We start from the raw sequence: 18,038 nt of genomic DNA on the forward strand, positions 1-18,038 counted from the left end.
AAAAATCTTGCAGGATGCCAATTTTTGAAACTTTCAAACTGTAACTTTTTAACATAATTATTTGTAATATATTATTAGTCTAGAATAAATCAATGTAAACCTTAAATAACTTTCTGTATTTTATCTTCCATAAAAACATATTTTGTCAAAATTATACAAGATAGAAATAAGTGAAAGATAACATCGCGTCATTAATAACAATAAGATAAAATGTTTTGGAGATATAATTACCCGAAGGGCCGGATCCGGCCCCCGGGCCTTGACTCGGACACACGTGCTGTACAGTGTCCTTGAGATCTTTTAAATGCACTTCAAATAAAATGCATCATTATTATTATGTGCTGTTGTGTGTAATAGTGTGGCTAGACCTGTACACAAATGTGACTTTCTGTTGGTTGTGTTTAAACCAATTTTTTTATCCTAAAATGTTCTTCACAGTAAATGCCCCCACATCAGCAGCCATGACCTCCTTTCTTCTCCGGACCCCCCCTCCACTAACAGCAGCCCTGAAGCTATCATTCCAGGGCGCAGCAGCGGCCGCGGCCTCTGGGCTCTCTTTCATGCTTTGAAAATAAAAGCTCTTCTCTGGGGGTTCAGGGGATGCGGTGCAGATACGCGGGTGTAAATAATTCAGCGTGGTCTGAAAGTTTCAGCGCGGTGATAGATATTTTTATGTATTTGTTTCACTGGATGACTCCAGTGCAGAGAGTGTGTCTGTGAGGTGAAAAGGGACGGCTGCAGAAAGAGAGAAAAGAGAGTGAAATCGGCTGAAGCTGGAGAACTGAGGAGCTTTCTGATGTGGCACATGCAGCTTTTACAACCAACATGAATTAAACATTTCCGGGCAGAGGAGTGGAGGACCTTCTGGTGCATCAGGCTGAACGGTCCTGGCAGAAACACAGATTCTCACCCGGTTCCTCCTCTGACTCCTGCACTAACAAAGCTGTGAGAGACGAGCACGCCACGAAGCCGCACGGCGAGCGCGGGGCTGTCAGGTGGCGACAGCAAAAGCACATTATGCACTTTTTTCCTTTTATTCATCTGCTCGTTTAAAGGCTTCACTGATCGAATGAGGAAAACATTGTCAGTGATGAGAAAGGAAAAAAAAAACATTTGGATTTATTCAAATGACCACACAGAGAGCTCCAAAAACAGGAAATAGGTTCTAACAATTGTTGAAAAATGATTTTATCCAGAATACCTGAGGGTGAGGGTTGGTTAGTGTGATGGACATCATGTCATTTATATATTTGGATGACATTTCAGGTTTCTTAAACACTTTAAAGGGTAACCAAACCCTAAATCAACTTTTTTTGTCTGTTGACTTCTATAAATGTGGCTTCAAAAGTTAAAATGTTTCAAAGTTTTAAATGTGAAGAGTCGCTTCAGGTTTATATGGTTTAGAACGGCAAAGCTGACAGCTGAACGCTGTTTAAAACAATTTTACATAAATAGTAAAAGGTTACCTAGGCTTGTTTACATTAAAAGTAGGGTCATCTGGGCTCCACAAGACAGTGCGCTGAACTTTTTTTTTTCAATGATTGTCGATCTTTACTGGTGTCCATTGACAGACATGAAGTCTTGTCCACCTTTGTCATGTAAGGACTAACACCTCAATGTGAGGGTGGGGTCATCTGGACCCCATCAGAGCACGAGGGTTAATGTGGCCAAATGAATTTCTATCAGCTTTTGTGCTGATCGCACTAAAAATACGTGTGAATAACATCAACCAAAATAGAACCAGTTAGAATAATATCTGCTCAAATGAAAGTTCGATATTTTTCAATAAAACATCAAATATTGGAGGATTATTCAAATTTGTATTTAGATTTGTGAAGGATCTTAGAGAAGAAATGAAAATACAGTTCAGCAGGACATTCATCAAATAAATATTGTACATTTTTCTGTTGAAATTGGTAAGGTTACCTTCTATTATCTAAGTAAAATTGTGTTAAACAGCGTTCAGCTCTGCCGTTCTAAATAGGAACACCAGAAGACTTTTTTCGGACCCTGTTACCATTTGGTCTGACGCTACAGTGAAAATGTTCTATTGATCTATTAAGCATAAATCGATTGAAAACGATTAATCGATTTTATTAACACCGCCCTACTTTTTAGAAAGGCTTTTTGATGCTCAGAAGACAATGACATTTTATTTCCTTGTATTTGTTTTATTGAATTCTTATTTATCTTTTATACATTTTACTGCAGACTGTTTTTGTAATTTTATGCTGTTTTTAGAAAAGTTCTTAATTTGTCTTTCTTTTGGTACACTGAAATGAGTTGTAAAGTGGTTTCATTCATTTTTTGTTTATTAGAATTCTTCTCGTGGATTTTGGTCACGTGGTTAACATGTTTAAAACCCCTTTGGTTAAACCAGTAAATAACGTAAGTGGACACATTTGGTGTTTAGAGGAAACTCGTACCAATAATACATACAGACTTCCCTCTGTAAACTTTATCTAACTTTTTTTTTCTAAAACACTAGTAGCATTAATTTCCTCTGCACGTGGAGAAGCTTTTTTAATTTTTACCTGCGGAGCTCCTGTGCGCGTGACGGCGGGAGGTGAGTATGTTTCCGTTTGTAGCTCAGTGCTGCACTTCAGTGGCTGAACAGAGACACCGCATGTCAAACGCTCCGGAGGCTCCAGGAGATGGAACTGACTCCCTGCTGAACAACTTTATTACAACAAACAAACAAACAAACAAACAAACAAACAAACAAACAAACAAACAAACAAACAAACAACACGCTGCGCAGAAGGTGAAGCGGTTTCAGCACCATGGTCAGCTCCTGGAGCAGCTTTGCGCTCGTGCGTCTCTTTTCAACTACAAACTTTGAAACTCTTCTTCCGGGCTGGCACGTGACAAACGTATGTAATCGGCTATAAGACTGAATAACTAACTTTTTACAGATTAAACATTGATCGTCTCCTCTTTCCTCCCTGCCAGTCATGTCTGCGCAGTCCATGTGGGTGCGCCAGCGGCGAGTTTTGCGCGCGCAGGGGAGGACGCGCAGACTCAAGTTCAGATCGAACGGGGAAGGAAGCCCGCGGGTGACAGAGGAAGACAGCCACAGCCACAGACGTCCGTGATTACTGGCTCCCACTGCACGGACCTGTTTCACGTTCCCGTTTCGAAGTGCCAAAGCTCCAGCTGCTGCGGGGACCGATGAAGCAGACGGCGGGATGGACGGTGCTGCTGCTCCTCGTGGCTCTGGACGCGCGAGGTAAGCGGGAGGTTTTGGGGGGGAGGATTGCTGCGGTCAGCCGGTCACTCCAAAGCTCCCTAGAGACTCAGATGTTTGAGCTCTGGAGCAGAAGACTTCGAGATAACTTTCCCTAAAACGGAAAATAGGTTAATATTACAGAGAAAAATATCAAATGTGAAGATTTTCCAAATGTCTTCATGGTCTCAGAACTCGTTCTGTTTTAAAATGATGGCAAAGTTTTTACCTAAATTACGGATTTGAGGAGAAAGAAAAGAAAAGAGCCACAAAAAATGCATACAAATGTGTTTGAAGGATAATGAATTCTTAGGAATGCAAATTATTTCCCAAAGAACACGTGTTTACAAGAATCTGTTTTCCTGCATTCCGAGTGGGGATTCAGGCGGTTGCAGGAGGTCTGAGCCTTCTAGAGATGATGAGGAGACCTCCTGAAATAGGACTGCTTTTTATGAATCATGAAACGCTTCCAAAGGGAGAAAGAAATGAGCATTAAAGGGGCCATTCCATGATTTTCTTAAGCTTTTTAGAGTGCACTACATCCATATATATGAGCACATATTACCTAAAAAACAAATGATTCATAAAATATGAGTCCATTTTTTTGGAGGGGCGTCTGGTCACACGCAAGATGACACCAGAATCAATCTGTAGCCGGAAATTGAAATCATAACTTTAGCCATTTGTATAAAATGATATTTTAAAAACTTTTCAGAACTATCAGCTTTTAAGCTTTTAAATGTGGATAAACTAAAACTGTCTAATAGTTTAGTGTGTAAGATGAGCTTCAAATGGATTAGAGAACATTAATCGTTCTATATCTGTAAAGTCAATATTAACAAACGTTCAAATTTGGATAACTACACCCGTTTGCCTCCAGAGAGAAAGTCGGCAAAATGCTGTTAATTCTCTATGACAGAGTGTCACCGATTAAACAAGAAAAAGGTTGATAAAAAAGAGAAGAAATGGGAAAAAAAACTTAAAACAATGTTTTATTTATTTATTTATTTATTTTTATGGCCGGCCCCTGCAAGGGGAGGGACTTCCGGCCATTTATTTTCCGGCGCCACATTTTTTCTCTGTAGCCAGATTCTCTTGATTTTGTGGAACTCCAAAACAGCCCAGAAAAAAAAAAAAAGGAAAAATGCTTAAATTAGCCAAAACAGCTAGGATGCAGCTGAAATATTAGCTTTAAAAAAGCTAAATTAGCCAAAAAAAATTTGCATGTGGCTGAAATATTTGCTAAAAAAGGCTAAATTAACTGAAACAATTAGCATGTAGCTGAAATATTAGATTAAAAAAAAACTAAATTAGCCAAAACAATTAGCGTGTAGCTGAAATATTAGCTAAAAAAAAGACGTAAATTAACTGAAACAATTAGCATGTAGCTGAAATATTTCTAAAAAACCCTATATTAACCAAAACCATTAGCATGCAGCTGAAATATTAGCTGAAAAAATGCCTAAATTAGCCAAAACAGCTAGCATATAGCTGCAATATTAGCTAAACTCCGAAATGTACAAAAAAAATCTTAGTAAAAGGTTGAAAGCTTAACAGAATGTTTTTTTTTTTTTTTGCGGCCGGCTCTGGTAGGGGGAGGGACTTCTGGCTATTAATTTTTGGGCGGCATATTTTTGTCTGTAACCAGATTCTCTTAATTATCTGGACCGTTTTAATACCCGGAAGTAAAACGACTTGATCTCTGAGACTCCGCCTTTCGCACCTTGTTGGTCCCGCCCATTTCACGACGTGATCCTTGAGTCAGCCCATAGACCGTCAATGAGCCTCCTCAGAGTGCCCGCGGTTCATGCTCATAAACAAACGTGGCGTTAAATTTCCGTCAAAAGTTTCCCACAGGCACAAAACTCCTCGAGCGCTCCTGTATCCCTGTGCGGTAACGGGGCGGGGCTACAACAAAGTGGCCCAATCACACACAAGTTGACATTTCTGTTTTTTGCGTTTGTTTTTTTACACGAACTCGCAGCAGTTGTTACACATGCATGCTTCAATAAGAGCAGGTATAGTCCTTCACAAGTACAGCACCACTTTCACGAGCGTAAGAATACTTCCACGTGCCCACAGGGATACAGGAGCGCTCATGGAGTTTGATTTGTGCCCGTGGGAGACTTTTGGCAGAAATTTAACGTGATAAATACGCAGATTGTGGAGCCTTACACTCCTGACCCACAATCTGATCCAGAAGACACATTGATTATTTGTATTTACACACAGGGAAAATTACACTTCATGTGGCATCCTTCATAAACAATGATGTTATCATGCATCCAAACACGTTTACAGTTAACCAAATAATACAAGACCGTCTGTACGCGAGGAGCAACATGCGTGGAAGTTGTGGTGTTAGCTGGTGCGTTCTATGCTTACAGTAAACTGCAGGATTTACTTACAGGTCTGGACTCTTCATCCGGTTTGATTGTAGGAATGGTGCCGGCTCTGAGATTTAGTCTCTTGACCAAACCACTTTGATACATGCCAAGGTTATCGAGCAGTCATCTGTGAAGTGGCGGTCACTGACAAAGAGTTCCTGAAGATAAAATCCTACCAGTTCTGATGTGCTGGTTCTTCTTTTGGAAGTTTAAACAAACGCCTAAAACTCTCACAGCCACTTAAAAGACATGGTCTTATGATCTGTTGCTACAAGTGGGTGTGTGTTCTTTGTAGTGTGGGGGCGGAGCTTGCAGCACAGATTGTTTCTGAAGGGGGGGATCACATCATGCTGACATCAGCACGATATGATCCACTCTTTTTTGTGGGTATGGGAGGGGCTGCTGCTGAGGGTGCAGGTTTTTCGGGGATTATAGTGAGGAATGAACAGTAAAATGCACTTAAAACCTCAAAAAGTAGAATTTTCATGGTATGGCCCCTTTAAAAAGAAGGAAGTGAATGAAGAAGGGACAAAAAAGGATTTAAAAAATTGTTGTTGAGGAAGAGGACGTGCAGAGATCCTGCATCGTAATCGATGGCCTCAGCTGAGCAGGGATCGTGCATGTGACCGCTCACAAACAGCCACACAAACTATAATTATGCTGCAACATTTCAAAGCATCGTCATAAACATTTGCTCTGAAGGTTTAAACAGCATCTGCATGATTTATGAACGGTGGCAGATACAGTCTATCTGCTGGGTTGTTCCACACACATACATGACTCCATGAGATCTGAGCGCTCTGCTTTTAAAGACAAACACCAGTTTCGGTGTCATCTCATTTATTGAAAATGTACAAGCTGAAAAGACATTTCTCCTCCTTTGAGGGTGATGGTTATCACTGGGGAGCAGCTGCTTATTGGTGTAAAAATATTCTAACAAAAAAAACCTTCTGGGCTGAAACATGAAGCTCCAAACGTACAGAGACTCCATCATGTTATGTAGATACCATTTGTGCTTTTTTTATTTATTTATATATTTTTTTTTTTGGCCCTCTGGCAATTTATTGTTTAGAGTAGGGCTTTCAAACTCAGTTACACATGGGACTAAAATCCAAAACACACCTCAGGTTACAGATAAACATTCACTGAACACTCTAAACCTAAATTTTTAAGACTCTAAAACCATAACTTTTTAACATAATTATGAACTAGATATAGCATTACCTGTAATAATGCTAGTTTAAATGCTGTAAGCTGAGTTTTGCTGCTAAATTGCTAGTGCAGATAGCTAAAAATTCTGAAATTGATAGCTAAAAACACAGAAGCTGATAGCTGAAAACGTTGAAGCTGATAATACATGCTGGAGGTCCTGGCTCAATCAAGCCAACAGTACAACATCATCTGCAAAGAGCAGAGATGAAATCCTGTGGTCCCCAAACCAGATCCCCTCCGGCCCCTGGCTGCGCTTAGAAATTCTGTCCATAAAGACTATGAACAGAACCGGTGATAAAGGGCAGCCCGCTGGAGTCCAACATGCACCGGAAACAGGTCTGACTTACTGCCGGCCATGCGAACCAAGCTCCTGCTCCGGTCGTACAGAGACCAGACAGCCCTCAGTAAGGCTCCCCGGACCCCATACTCCCAGAGCACCCTCCACAGGACACCGCAGCGAACGCGGTTGAACGCCTTCTCCAAATCCACAAGACACATATGGACTGGATGAGCGAACTCCCACGAACCCTCCAGCACTCTGAAGAGGGTGTAGAGCTGGTCCACTGTTCCACGACCGGGACGGAAACCGTACTGTTGTTCTTGAATCTGAGGTTCGACCATTGGATGGACTCTCCTCTCCAGTACCCTGGCATAGACTTTCCCAGGAAGGCTGAGGAGTGTGATTCCCTGGTAGTTGGAACTCACCCTCCGGTCCCCCTTCTTGAAAAGGGGAACCACCACCCCAGTCTGCCAGTCCAGTGGTACAGTTCCTGTCTGCCACGCAATGCTGCAGAGACGTGTCAACCAAACACTCCCACAGCATCCAGAGACTTGAGGTACTCAGGGCGAACCTCATCCACCCCCGGAGCCTTGCCACCAAGGAGCTCTTTGACTACTTCAGTGACCTCAGCTTGGGTAATGGACAGTTCCACCCCAGTTTCCTCAGCCTCTACTTCCTCAACGGAAGGCGTGTCTGCAGGGTTGAGGAGATCCTCAAAGTATTCTTTCCACCGCCCGACAATGTCCACAGTTAAAGTCAACAGATCCCCACCTGCACTGAAAACGGTGCCTGCAGAAAACTGCTTTCCCCTCCTGAGTCGCCGGATGGTTTGCCAGAATCTCTTTGAGGCCAACCGATAGTCCTTCTCCATGGCCTCACCAAACTCCTCCCAGGACCGAGTTTTTGCCTCCAACACAGCCCGGGCCGCAGCTCGCTTAAACTGCCGGTACCTGTCAGCTGCCTCTGGAGTCCCACAAGCCAGCCAGGCCTGATAGGACTCCTTCTTCAGCTTGACGGCATCCCTTACTTCCGGTGTCCACCACCGGGTTCGGGGGTTGCCACCACGACAGGCACCAGAGACCCTGCGACCGCAGCTCCAGAAAGCAGCAGAGACAATAGAGGTGGAGAAGATGGTTCACTCTGACTCAATGTCACCAACCTCCCTCGGTACCTGCTTGAAGTTTTCCCGGATGTGGGAGTTAAAGACCTCCCTGACGGAGAGCTCAGCCAGACGTTCCCTGCAGACCCTCACAGTATGTTTGGGTCTTCCAAGTCTTTCCCGCTTCCTCCCCCGCCAGCGAATCCAACTCACCACCAGGTAGTGATCAGTGGACAGCTCTGCCCCTCTCTTTACCCAAGTGTCCTAAACACACGGCCGGAAGTGCACAGAAGTCCAACAACAAAACACAGCTCGGGTTCAGGTCAGGGAAGCCATTCCTACCAATCATGCCCCTCCAGGTGCCACTGTCATTGCCCACGTGGGCATTGAAGTCCCCCAGGAGGACGACGGAGTCCCCTGTTGGGGCACTTTCCAGTACCCCTTCAAGAGACACCAGGAAGGCCGGGTACTCCGAACTGCTGTTTGGCCCATAAGCCGAAACCACAGTCAGAGACCTGTCCCCCACCCGAAGGGACACGACCCTCTTGTCCACCGGTGCAAACTCCAACTCTTGGTGGCTGAGCTGGTTCTCACAAGTAAGCCTACCCCGGCCCGCCGCCTCTCACCATGGGCAACTCCAGAGTGGTAGAGTCCAGCCTCTCTCGAGGGACTGAGTTTCAGAGCCCAGGCTGTGCATGGAGGTGAGCCCAACTATATCTAGCCGGTATCTCTCAACCTCTTGCACAAGCTCAGGCTCCTTCCCTCCCAGAGAGGTGACATTCCATATCCCAAAAGCCAAATTCCAACCAGCTCAGTGGCCTTGTGGTAGAGTGTCTGCCCTGAGATTGGAAGGTCGTGGGTTCAAATCTCAGCCGAGTCATACCAAAGACTCTAAAAATTGGACCCAGTGCCTCCCTGCTTGACACTCAGCACTAAGGAGTTGGACTGGGGAGTTAAACCACCAAATGGTTCCCGAGCGCGGCTGTGTCTGCAGCTCACTGCTCCCCCAGGGGAGGGGTCAAATGCGGAGAACAAATTTCACACACTTAGGTGCGTGACAAATAGGGGGACCTTTACTTTAACTTTAAATTCCATGCCCGGGGTTTGGGCCGCCGAGGCACTCACCTTCGACTGCCGCAATGCACCGGACCCTTCAGAGCTCCCCTGCAGGTGGTGGGCCCACTGGGGAGTGATCCCACGTCACTCCGTTGCAATCAACTTAAACTTTAAATAACTTTCATTATTTTATTAATTAATTAATTTTCCTGACCGCTTTTTCCCTTCCGGGGTGGCGGGGTGCCGGAGCCTAACCCGGCTGCTGATGGGCGAAGGCGGGGTGCACCCTGGATAGGTCGCCAGTCTGCCGCAGGGCCTCAATATTTTATTCTCCATAAAAATATATTTTGTCAATATAAGTTAGAAATAAGTGCAAGATAACATCGGGCTATTCATAACAATAAAGTAAAATGATCTTCCTTGACTTTGACACATGTGGTGTAGAGGTTTTTCATGAAATCGTTACTCAAAAACTTATCTAACTTGGTGTTTATGTGGATCATTTTATTTTCCTGATGCAAACTTTTAATTTTTGTCTCCGTGATGTCTATTATTTTACTTTTCTTTCCCTTTGAAGCGTGTCAAAATCGTTTAAAACATAGATCTCTTTATTTGTCTCTTCTCCTGTGGGATGGAGGTCATCTTTCCACTCTAACTCACTTTAGCACCTTTTGTTTGGCAGACAGGCAGATCAGTTCAGCTCTGACCGGGTGTGCATCCACTCGCCCATGGAAACGTTGTTTGGAGACTATGCACGCATCATGGCCGTCATGTTTAACAGCTGCCATGTTCGCGAGTGATCCGACGGATCAATAGCTGAAAGCTGGCAGCATTTCCATCTCTCTGTGTGCTGGCAAACAAAAAGCACGTTGATGCACAAACATTTAGCGAATGCAAACAAACAAACAAACAAACAAACAAACAAACCGTACAGAGTTGTCAGGAGTGGTTTTTGTGTCGGCAACCTGCAGACCTCTTACTGCTTTCTGTTGTTGTCAAACAGAAGCTATTCTGTCAATAGAAATTCATTCATTCAAAGTAGGACTAATGTTGGGTCACATCTCTTATAAATGCTCCATCACCATCCAAAAAGTGTGAATGGGGTAAAGGTGGGTGGTGCCACTGACTCTCAGTGAGAAGTTTTCTTTAATTTTATGTTTTGTGTGAGCTCAGTTTTTCTTCCTACAGTTGAAACCCGTCTGTTTGAACCATGAGAGATTTTATGTTTTGATCAGCGGTTCAAATCCCAGGCTTTGCCATCATTGTGTCCAGGACACAATAGTAACTAATAATCTGTGACTTCCTTTAGACATAAAGTGATCTCTGCTGGTCTGTCAGCGTGATGAAGCTTCCTGCTCCAAATCCCCACTGTTTTACATCTTAAACTTTTTACGTCTCTCAAATCCCTCCAGATCCTTTTCATCCACTTTCCAAATCTGTATGGATTTTCTTTTTCTTTTGTGGAGTTTCATATTCTTTAAAAGGAAACAAATAGTTTATCATTAATAATCCCTGCACACTTGAGAGATGAATAGCTCTCCTCTCTCTGCTTCTCCTCTTCCTTCTTTCTTCCTCTCCTCTAAAAGCTTCTCCCGTGCTCAGGGGAGAGAGGAGGAGCGCTAAATGGTTTTCCAACAGGAGCCAGAAATTATTTCCCGTAAGTAACTGCAAACTCAGCATCCAGTAATGTCCAAAGTGAAACTGCAAAACAAACTGAAGCTCAAAAGTTGTGAGCTGCTGGTGTTTGTTTAGACTGCTTGTTTGATGTTAGCATGTAAGGCAGGTTCTCATTTTTCCTCTTTTCAAATTAAAAGCCTGGGTGCAAAGAACACTGATAATTGTTTTCATTTGGTTAAAGTTTACTCTATGTATAAAAAGAACAATGCAAAGGCGGTTTCTGTATTTTATTTTGTAGGTATTCTAACATCTACAAAATCTGATTGTTAAAGAAAAACTGAATTTTATCAACAAAAACTTGATATCAAACAGAATATTAAAGTCCCCCTCTGATAAAAATCCTGTTTTTAGAGTTTTTAACATCTCTGTGTCATTTTTCTTCCGAAAAAGAACAAATGTTATAAGAAATCATTTTGTTTTTTTCATTTCCGAGTATTTCTCCTTTTAAATCAATCAAAGTGTCTTGGACAGACTCTGTTTGAATGAATGATCTTCTTTCCATCAACAGCTCTGCTGCACATGCACTAAACCCTCATCTGTTCCTAGTGTCTAGTTCAGGTTCTGGAGAAGAGAAGATGGTATCTTCACATTGACTGCAGTCAAATGAGCCGCCGTTCACATTTCTGTGGTCAAATCAGCATCACTGGATTTTTGGTGTGAGTTTCATCCAATACTTACGGTAGCAGGACTGAGAACGCTGGAAAATCTCCACCAGACTCCACGGAGCTTCTTGATGTGACCACGGAAATGTGAACGGCGGCTCATTTGACCGCAGTTGGAAAGGATTGTAAATCAATGAAAGAGCATTTTGATGTTAGCTTTGATTATTTTATCAAGAACTCTGAGAAACCAATGATTGAATGTATTGATCACAGTCAATAAACATTGGAGAATTAGCTAAAAGAGTCTTTGGTGAACTGGAAGGAGAAAGAATCAGGATTTTGGAGGAAGTTCTGTCCATGAAGATCTTCACTTCCTCGTCCAGCTGACATCCGGATCAGAACCATACGGCTGGACATTACCCAGATTGATGGATGTTTTTATGTAGCAGCGGTGAAGATTTATGCTAGTGAGACACATAACTATCATTATCAGACAGGGGGATCAGGGGCGGAGCTCCAAAAGCCACACCCCCTCAGAGGAGATTTTGGAAACAGAGGCTTCAGATCAACATTAAAAATTACTTTTGAAGACATTTAGGTCGTTGGATTTTGGTTAAAAAACTTCATATTCATAACTAAAACACTACTGGGAACATTTTGTTTTAATAAAAAAATTGTCATAGGGGACTGTAACCCTTGTACTATCCTAGGCATGTTTACATCACTGTGGGGTCATCTGGTCCCCACAAGACAACGCACTAAACTTTTTTCCATGATTTTTTTGTCTTCTCTGGTGACTGTGGCAGACATGAAATCCTGTAAACTTTTGTCATGGGAGGGATCAACAGCCACACATCACTCTAACAGTTTTGATGACCTTTTATTTCTTATTTCAAGTATAAAACATCCCACTATGAGCTCTATGTGATTTACCTGTGGGCTGAATTTACAGCACATTCTCACTCCCAAGTCGTCACATTTTGACGTTTTGGTTGTCCCCAACTCGTCATTTTTTGAAGTAGTGACTGTTAAATCATGAGTCCCCAACCTCTGGGCCGCAAACAAGAACCAGTCTAGTATCATGACGCGTAGTTTACTGGAACCTAAAACCCGGTACTGCTTCTGGTCTGGTAGTAAGGATACTGGTACCGGACCTGAACTGGACGCAGTACTGGACGCAAACTATTACCGGGATAAGGTCAGGGTACCGGTACTGGGTTAGGGTACTCAGCTTTTGTCTATGTTTGTATTTTCTGTATTTTCCATCTGGAAGACTACATGCTGCTTATTTAGTATCATTTTGATCAGTACAATCTCTCCTACGTGACACTGCCTTCATTTACTCATTTTTCCATGTTTTATTCACACACTAGACATAAAAACATCTAAAAAGAGAAAATTCTGTCTGGAAAACTAAGTTTCATTTTACTGTGGAAATCCCAAGAATGTTTAACAAGCTGTTTTTACAACAAAGAATGAATGTTTGTAAAAATAAATACATTTTATAAAAACGACAAGAATAAAATTTGTCAAAAAACTAATTAACATGTTTTTTAATGAAAAAAGAAAAAAATCAGGCTAAAGTCACAGCAGGCAGCCCCAGAAAAAACAAAAAAAACAGAATTTCTCTCCTAAGAGCTCTGCTGTCTATTTGATATTTTTCCTGGAATTCTGTTTTTTTTTTTTTTTTTTAACTTTTTCTCATAATTTTTCTTTGAAAATTGGAAAATTAATAAAACACATTTTTGGTAGAAGTTTGATCCAGCTGGATTTCCGGTCGGCTCGGATGAAATCCAGGTAGATCTTCGCGTGGGCGGGACTTTCACGGAGAACCGCGGAGGTTCTGCAATTTGTAGACAACGCCGATGCTTGTTATTGTGGAAAATTCATGTAGGTCCCCCTCCCAAAACAAAAAAATGGTTGGTTTTCTTGTTGTTGGATTTCTCACAGCAGACAGCTCCATTTGGCCCCCATAGCAGGTGCACTGCTGCTGCTGCATTACAGCCGTCAGACTGACTTAGTTCTCCGCTTTATTTATTAAAATAAAAGATCGCTTTTGTCCGAAAGCTACAAATAAATGCACATTATCTCTTTAATTTCATAAAATCTCAATCACAGAATGTAAAAAAGTTTACTTTAGACTGGGTTTTGTTACGCTGATCTCACAGCTGGACAGCAGGACGCTTGATGTCGTTTCTAAATATCAAATAATTAATTATGTTCTATTAATCGTGTCAACATTCACAGTCCTTATTCAAACAATTTAGTTTCTTTATATATTCACTAAGTCTTTGTCCTTTTTGGCCCACAACCTACTGTGTGTTGTGGATTTTGGTCTCCTGTGCGATTGAGTTTGACACGCCTGCTTTAGCTGCACAACTAAAATGTAAAATCTAAAAACTTGATTATGAGTCTTTATTGACACCCTTAGGAATAGGTTCCCAGAACAGAGTAGGGGTGAAGGGTCATGGCAGCAGCTGGATCCCATGAACAAACCATCAACATGGAAACTCAAATGTAGCATTTAAAAGCATCTATTAACATATATATAACATACTGCTGCTCTGCTGGAAACACAAACATAATTTATTCATCTTCATCTGGTCTGAGTGGTGACACCTCCCCTGTTCGCCGCCCTCTCCCCCCCATGTGTCTTCACACTGGTCCTGGCGTGTCCGTCTCCAGAGGGCTGCCATCAGGAGTTCATCAGCAGCTGGCTTTGGCTGTCTGAGTGGAGAGGGTTATTGTCCGCCTTTGAAGCAGAGCTTTGGTTAAATAAGGTCAAGAGTCTTTCAGCAGAACTTCCATTAAAATGATGAGTTTTATCTTTCCAGAGCCCAGTTTAGCAGGAATTATTTGAAGACAAAAAGTCTTTTAAGTGACAAAACAATTCAAAGAGCTAAAAGCTGGACGGCTGCAGTCTTTAAGGTGACACAGGTCCTTCCTTTAAGTGCTGATAATCTCTTTTTTCACCATCACTTTCCAGATCTGTCTCTCATTTTCAGCACTAGCCGTCCCTCTGGGGAGAAACATGCATCGATCTGGATATTTAAAGAGGATGACAGGGAGCGAGTGGGTTCTCCATGCAGCTCCTGACGGCTGTTGGAGGAAGAGGAGTGCCTTCAAAAACTGTCCAGAACTTTCAACATGTCACTTTGATGCTGTGCAGTTTGAAAACTCATGCAGCAGCTTACACAAGCAGCACTGACTGATGCTTCCTGGCTGTGGCTGCACTCTCACCCCGACTGGGTTTAAAGCATGAGTCCTCACACCTCAGATCTGGCTGCATCATTCAGGAGTTTGAAATATTTACAGAAAGAAATCAATACGTTTAAAGCTCTCCATGAGGAAAAGGCAGAAACAAACTCTTCCAAATAATTTAGTTTAGGACAATAATGTATTTATGGATTTGCGGTTTAGAGATAAACTCTGGAATTGGCTCTTTTTCTAGAGCTGTGAGCATTCCGATTAATCATAAAGAATTAGTATTTATGAACTCACATTATTTACACCTCCGGTAGAAACAGTCCTTCGCATTGCTTCAGAAGTTCAAGCTTCCACGGCGTTCATTGGGTATTATCCCACTTATACTAGGATTATTTACAAAATAATTAAATATTCAGTTTTTAGTGCTTAATTCTTGTTGTTTTTTAGTACGTTGTCACGGTAACATGAAACGCGTCGCTGAGCCTCGACTGCAGCGGCAAAGGAAAGTGATATAAATGCTGATGATCCTGATAGGTTAGATCAGGAGTGTCAAAGTCAATCACACAGGGGGTTAAAATCCAAAATTTATTTGCAGAAAATAAGAAGTCGGCAAATACAGTAGCAAAAAGAATAGGAGTCATTACATTTATTCCAGGTTTGCGATTAGTTAGCTCATTTTTTTAAATTGATGCCGGCCATACGTTTTTTTCTAAACATAATTCATGGTTCTCAGGACAACACACTGTTTCAAAACACTTCTGCTCAACATCCTGATTTAGTCTCATCAGTTTGGACACTTTTCTCTGAAACAAAGACAAAATTCACAACTAACATGAACAAATAACAGTCAGTGCTGCAGCTCTTGTTATCAGAACATCATAATACAAACTTTTGTTTCTTTATACATTTTCATCGACATGCTTCTATTTTTCCTTCAGTCCTGAACCTTAACAGTCAAGTTTGACTTCTCAGGATGTTTGGATGACACCGTCACATCCAACAAGAGTAGACGAGGATTTCTGAGGGTGGAGCAGAGAGTTTGTGAGTCAAACAGAAGTAAATAAATCATGTTCAAACATGAAGCCGTGATGAGCTGAGGATGACAGGAGCATCACACCTCTCTGGAAGCTGCAAGGGAGAGGTCTGGTTCATGAGGGCTGAGAGGCAGAACAGTTCAAGGAAAGAACATAGACACAGAGTTTATGGTTTTTAATTTATTGTTTAATTGTTAAGGGTCAAATATTTTCTCTCGTCTGGTTTTCCCCTCATTCTTTCTGCTGGGCATTTTACATTTTATTGCAAAGAACAAAGAAAGATTTGGTCAAAACTCAGATTTTTTTTTCCCATATTTAGTGTGATCTAAGGTACAGATTTGTGCTTCTGTGTTGAGTCTCCCCTCCTCTTCCTCACCTTTGCACGTCCAGGCTGCTTCTCCTCCAAAGCAGAGGACCGGCTGTTCAGGAAGCTCTTCAGACGCTACAACCAGTTCATCCGACCCGTGCAGAACGTCTCTGATCCAGTCACGGTGGAGTTTGAAGTTTCCATCTCACAGCTGGTTAAAGTGGTGAGTTTGACACATGAACCCTCACTCACCTGCACTCGTGCACCAACTTCAAAGGTTGTTAAAGTCCTGCTCACGGCGGCGGCGTCCTCTTTGATACAGCCCTGAACGCTACAGCTGTCTTCCTGCAAACACGTTCTGCAGATTTATTGTCTTTCCAGCAAAAGCCTTGTGAAGGCTCCTGGACATGAAATTCTTAAAAGCTACATTGTAAAAATGTTGATTAAAATTACATTTTGAGTCTAATGAAAAATGTAACTATAAAAGAAAACGTGTCTCCTTTTGTCTAAGTAAGATGAAGACAAATATGTCTCAGGGATGTTGTTTGTACACTTTCAAAGTAACCTTTTAACAGTAATTTGTTTATTGTTTAGCATGTTTTAGCTGATAAAGACAGGTCTAATTTTTCAAATGCCTATTTTACCTTTTAATATAAAATATTTAAGATTTGTAACTAAATATCTAATTTTATGCTAAATATTGATTTTATAATGATATTATTATCCAAAAAGCTAAAAATGTGAATTGATGAAATTAGGCATTTAGGTTTCAAATTAAATATTAGATATTTATTTTCTAAACTAAATATTTGCTTAAAGAAAAAATATTTAGATAAAAGCTAAATATTTAGCTCCAAACCAGATATTTAACTCCAATCTAAATATTTAGGTTCAAACTAAGTATTAGGCTCCAAACTAGATTTTCAGCTCTAAACTAAATATTTGGATCAAAGCTAAATAATTAATCTCCAAACTAAATATCTAGCCCCAAACTATTTGTTTTATCTCCACTAAATATTTAGACCAAAGCTAAATATTTAAGTCCAAATTAAATATTTAGATCAAAGCTAAATATTTGCTTTCAATCTAAATTTTTTGCTCCAAACAATTTTTTTAGTTCCAAACAAAAATGTTTTGCTTGGATCTAAACATTTAGTTTGGAGCTAAAATGTTCAGTTTGGAGCAAAATATTTCGATTCTAGCTAAATATTTGCCTCCAAGCAAAATATTTATTTCCAAGATTAATATATTACTCCAAACTATTTTTTTAGCTCCAAACTAAATATTTAGATCAAAGCTAAATATTTAAATCCCAACCAAATATATAGTTAAACATTTAGCTCATAAATATATATTTAGGTTAGAGCTAAATATTTATCTACAAACTACATTTTTAGTGAAAAATTAAGTATTTTGCTCCAAACAAAATGTTTATTTAAAAAGTTAAACATTGAGTTACAAAGCGTAAATATTTAGTTTGAAGAACAACATTATAACATTAAGCAACATTTATAAATGCACAAATTTAAAGGTGAAAATATGGATTCTAATAACCAGACCTGTTTTTTTCTTCTAAAACAGGCAAATTAACCAAATCTAAATTGATGTTAAAATTTTGCTTTGCAGAGTTACAAACAGCACCCTGTATATGTCTAATAAAAGTACATTTGATGTACAATGATGCTCATAGAAAACCCCATCAGTCGGTCACTCGGTTGGTCGGTCGGTCCAGACTCAGCTTTGTTCCTGCTGCAGAAATAACATCTGAGGAATGAACATCAGTTAGTCATCTTAGACGTGTTTTAGGGTCCTTGAATGTTCTTGTCATGCTGCCCTGCTGTCCCATTACATTGTTGGGTTTCATGTGTTGGTGTTGAGGGAGAATTCTCCTGTGGAAAAGAGTGTTTTTACTCTGTGAAGAAGTTCAGATTTGAATAGAAATCCACTGGTG

General features: G+C 41.1%; 1 protein-coding gene across 1 annotated transcript in view; it reads left to right on the forward strand.

Moving 5' to 3' along the window:
• Nucleotides 1-2,805: 2,805 nt before the first annotated feature.
• The window catches only part of LOC112137651 (neuronal acetylcholine receptor subunit alpha-3), a 38,035-nt gene continuing 22,802 nt past the window's right edge, over nucleotides 2,806-18,038 (forward strand). The window contains exons 1-2 of the mRNA XM_024260073.2: nucleotides 2,806-3,229; nucleotides 16,171-16,310. Of these exons, the coding sequence (XP_024115841.1) occupies nucleotides 3,172-3,229; nucleotides 16,171-16,310 (198 nt within the window). The 5' untranslated portion in view covers nucleotides 2,806-3,171. The remainder of the gene's footprint in view (nucleotides 3,230-16,170; nucleotides 16,311-18,038) is intronic.

The sequence above is a fragment of the Oryzias melastigma genome, linkage group LG1, assembly GCF_002922805.2.
Source record: "Oryzias melastigma strain HK-1 linkage group LG1, ASM292280v2, whole genome shotgun sequence".
Taxonomy (NCBI): Eukaryota; Metazoa; Chordata; class Actinopteri; order Beloniformes; family Adrianichthyidae; genus Oryzias; species Oryzias melastigma.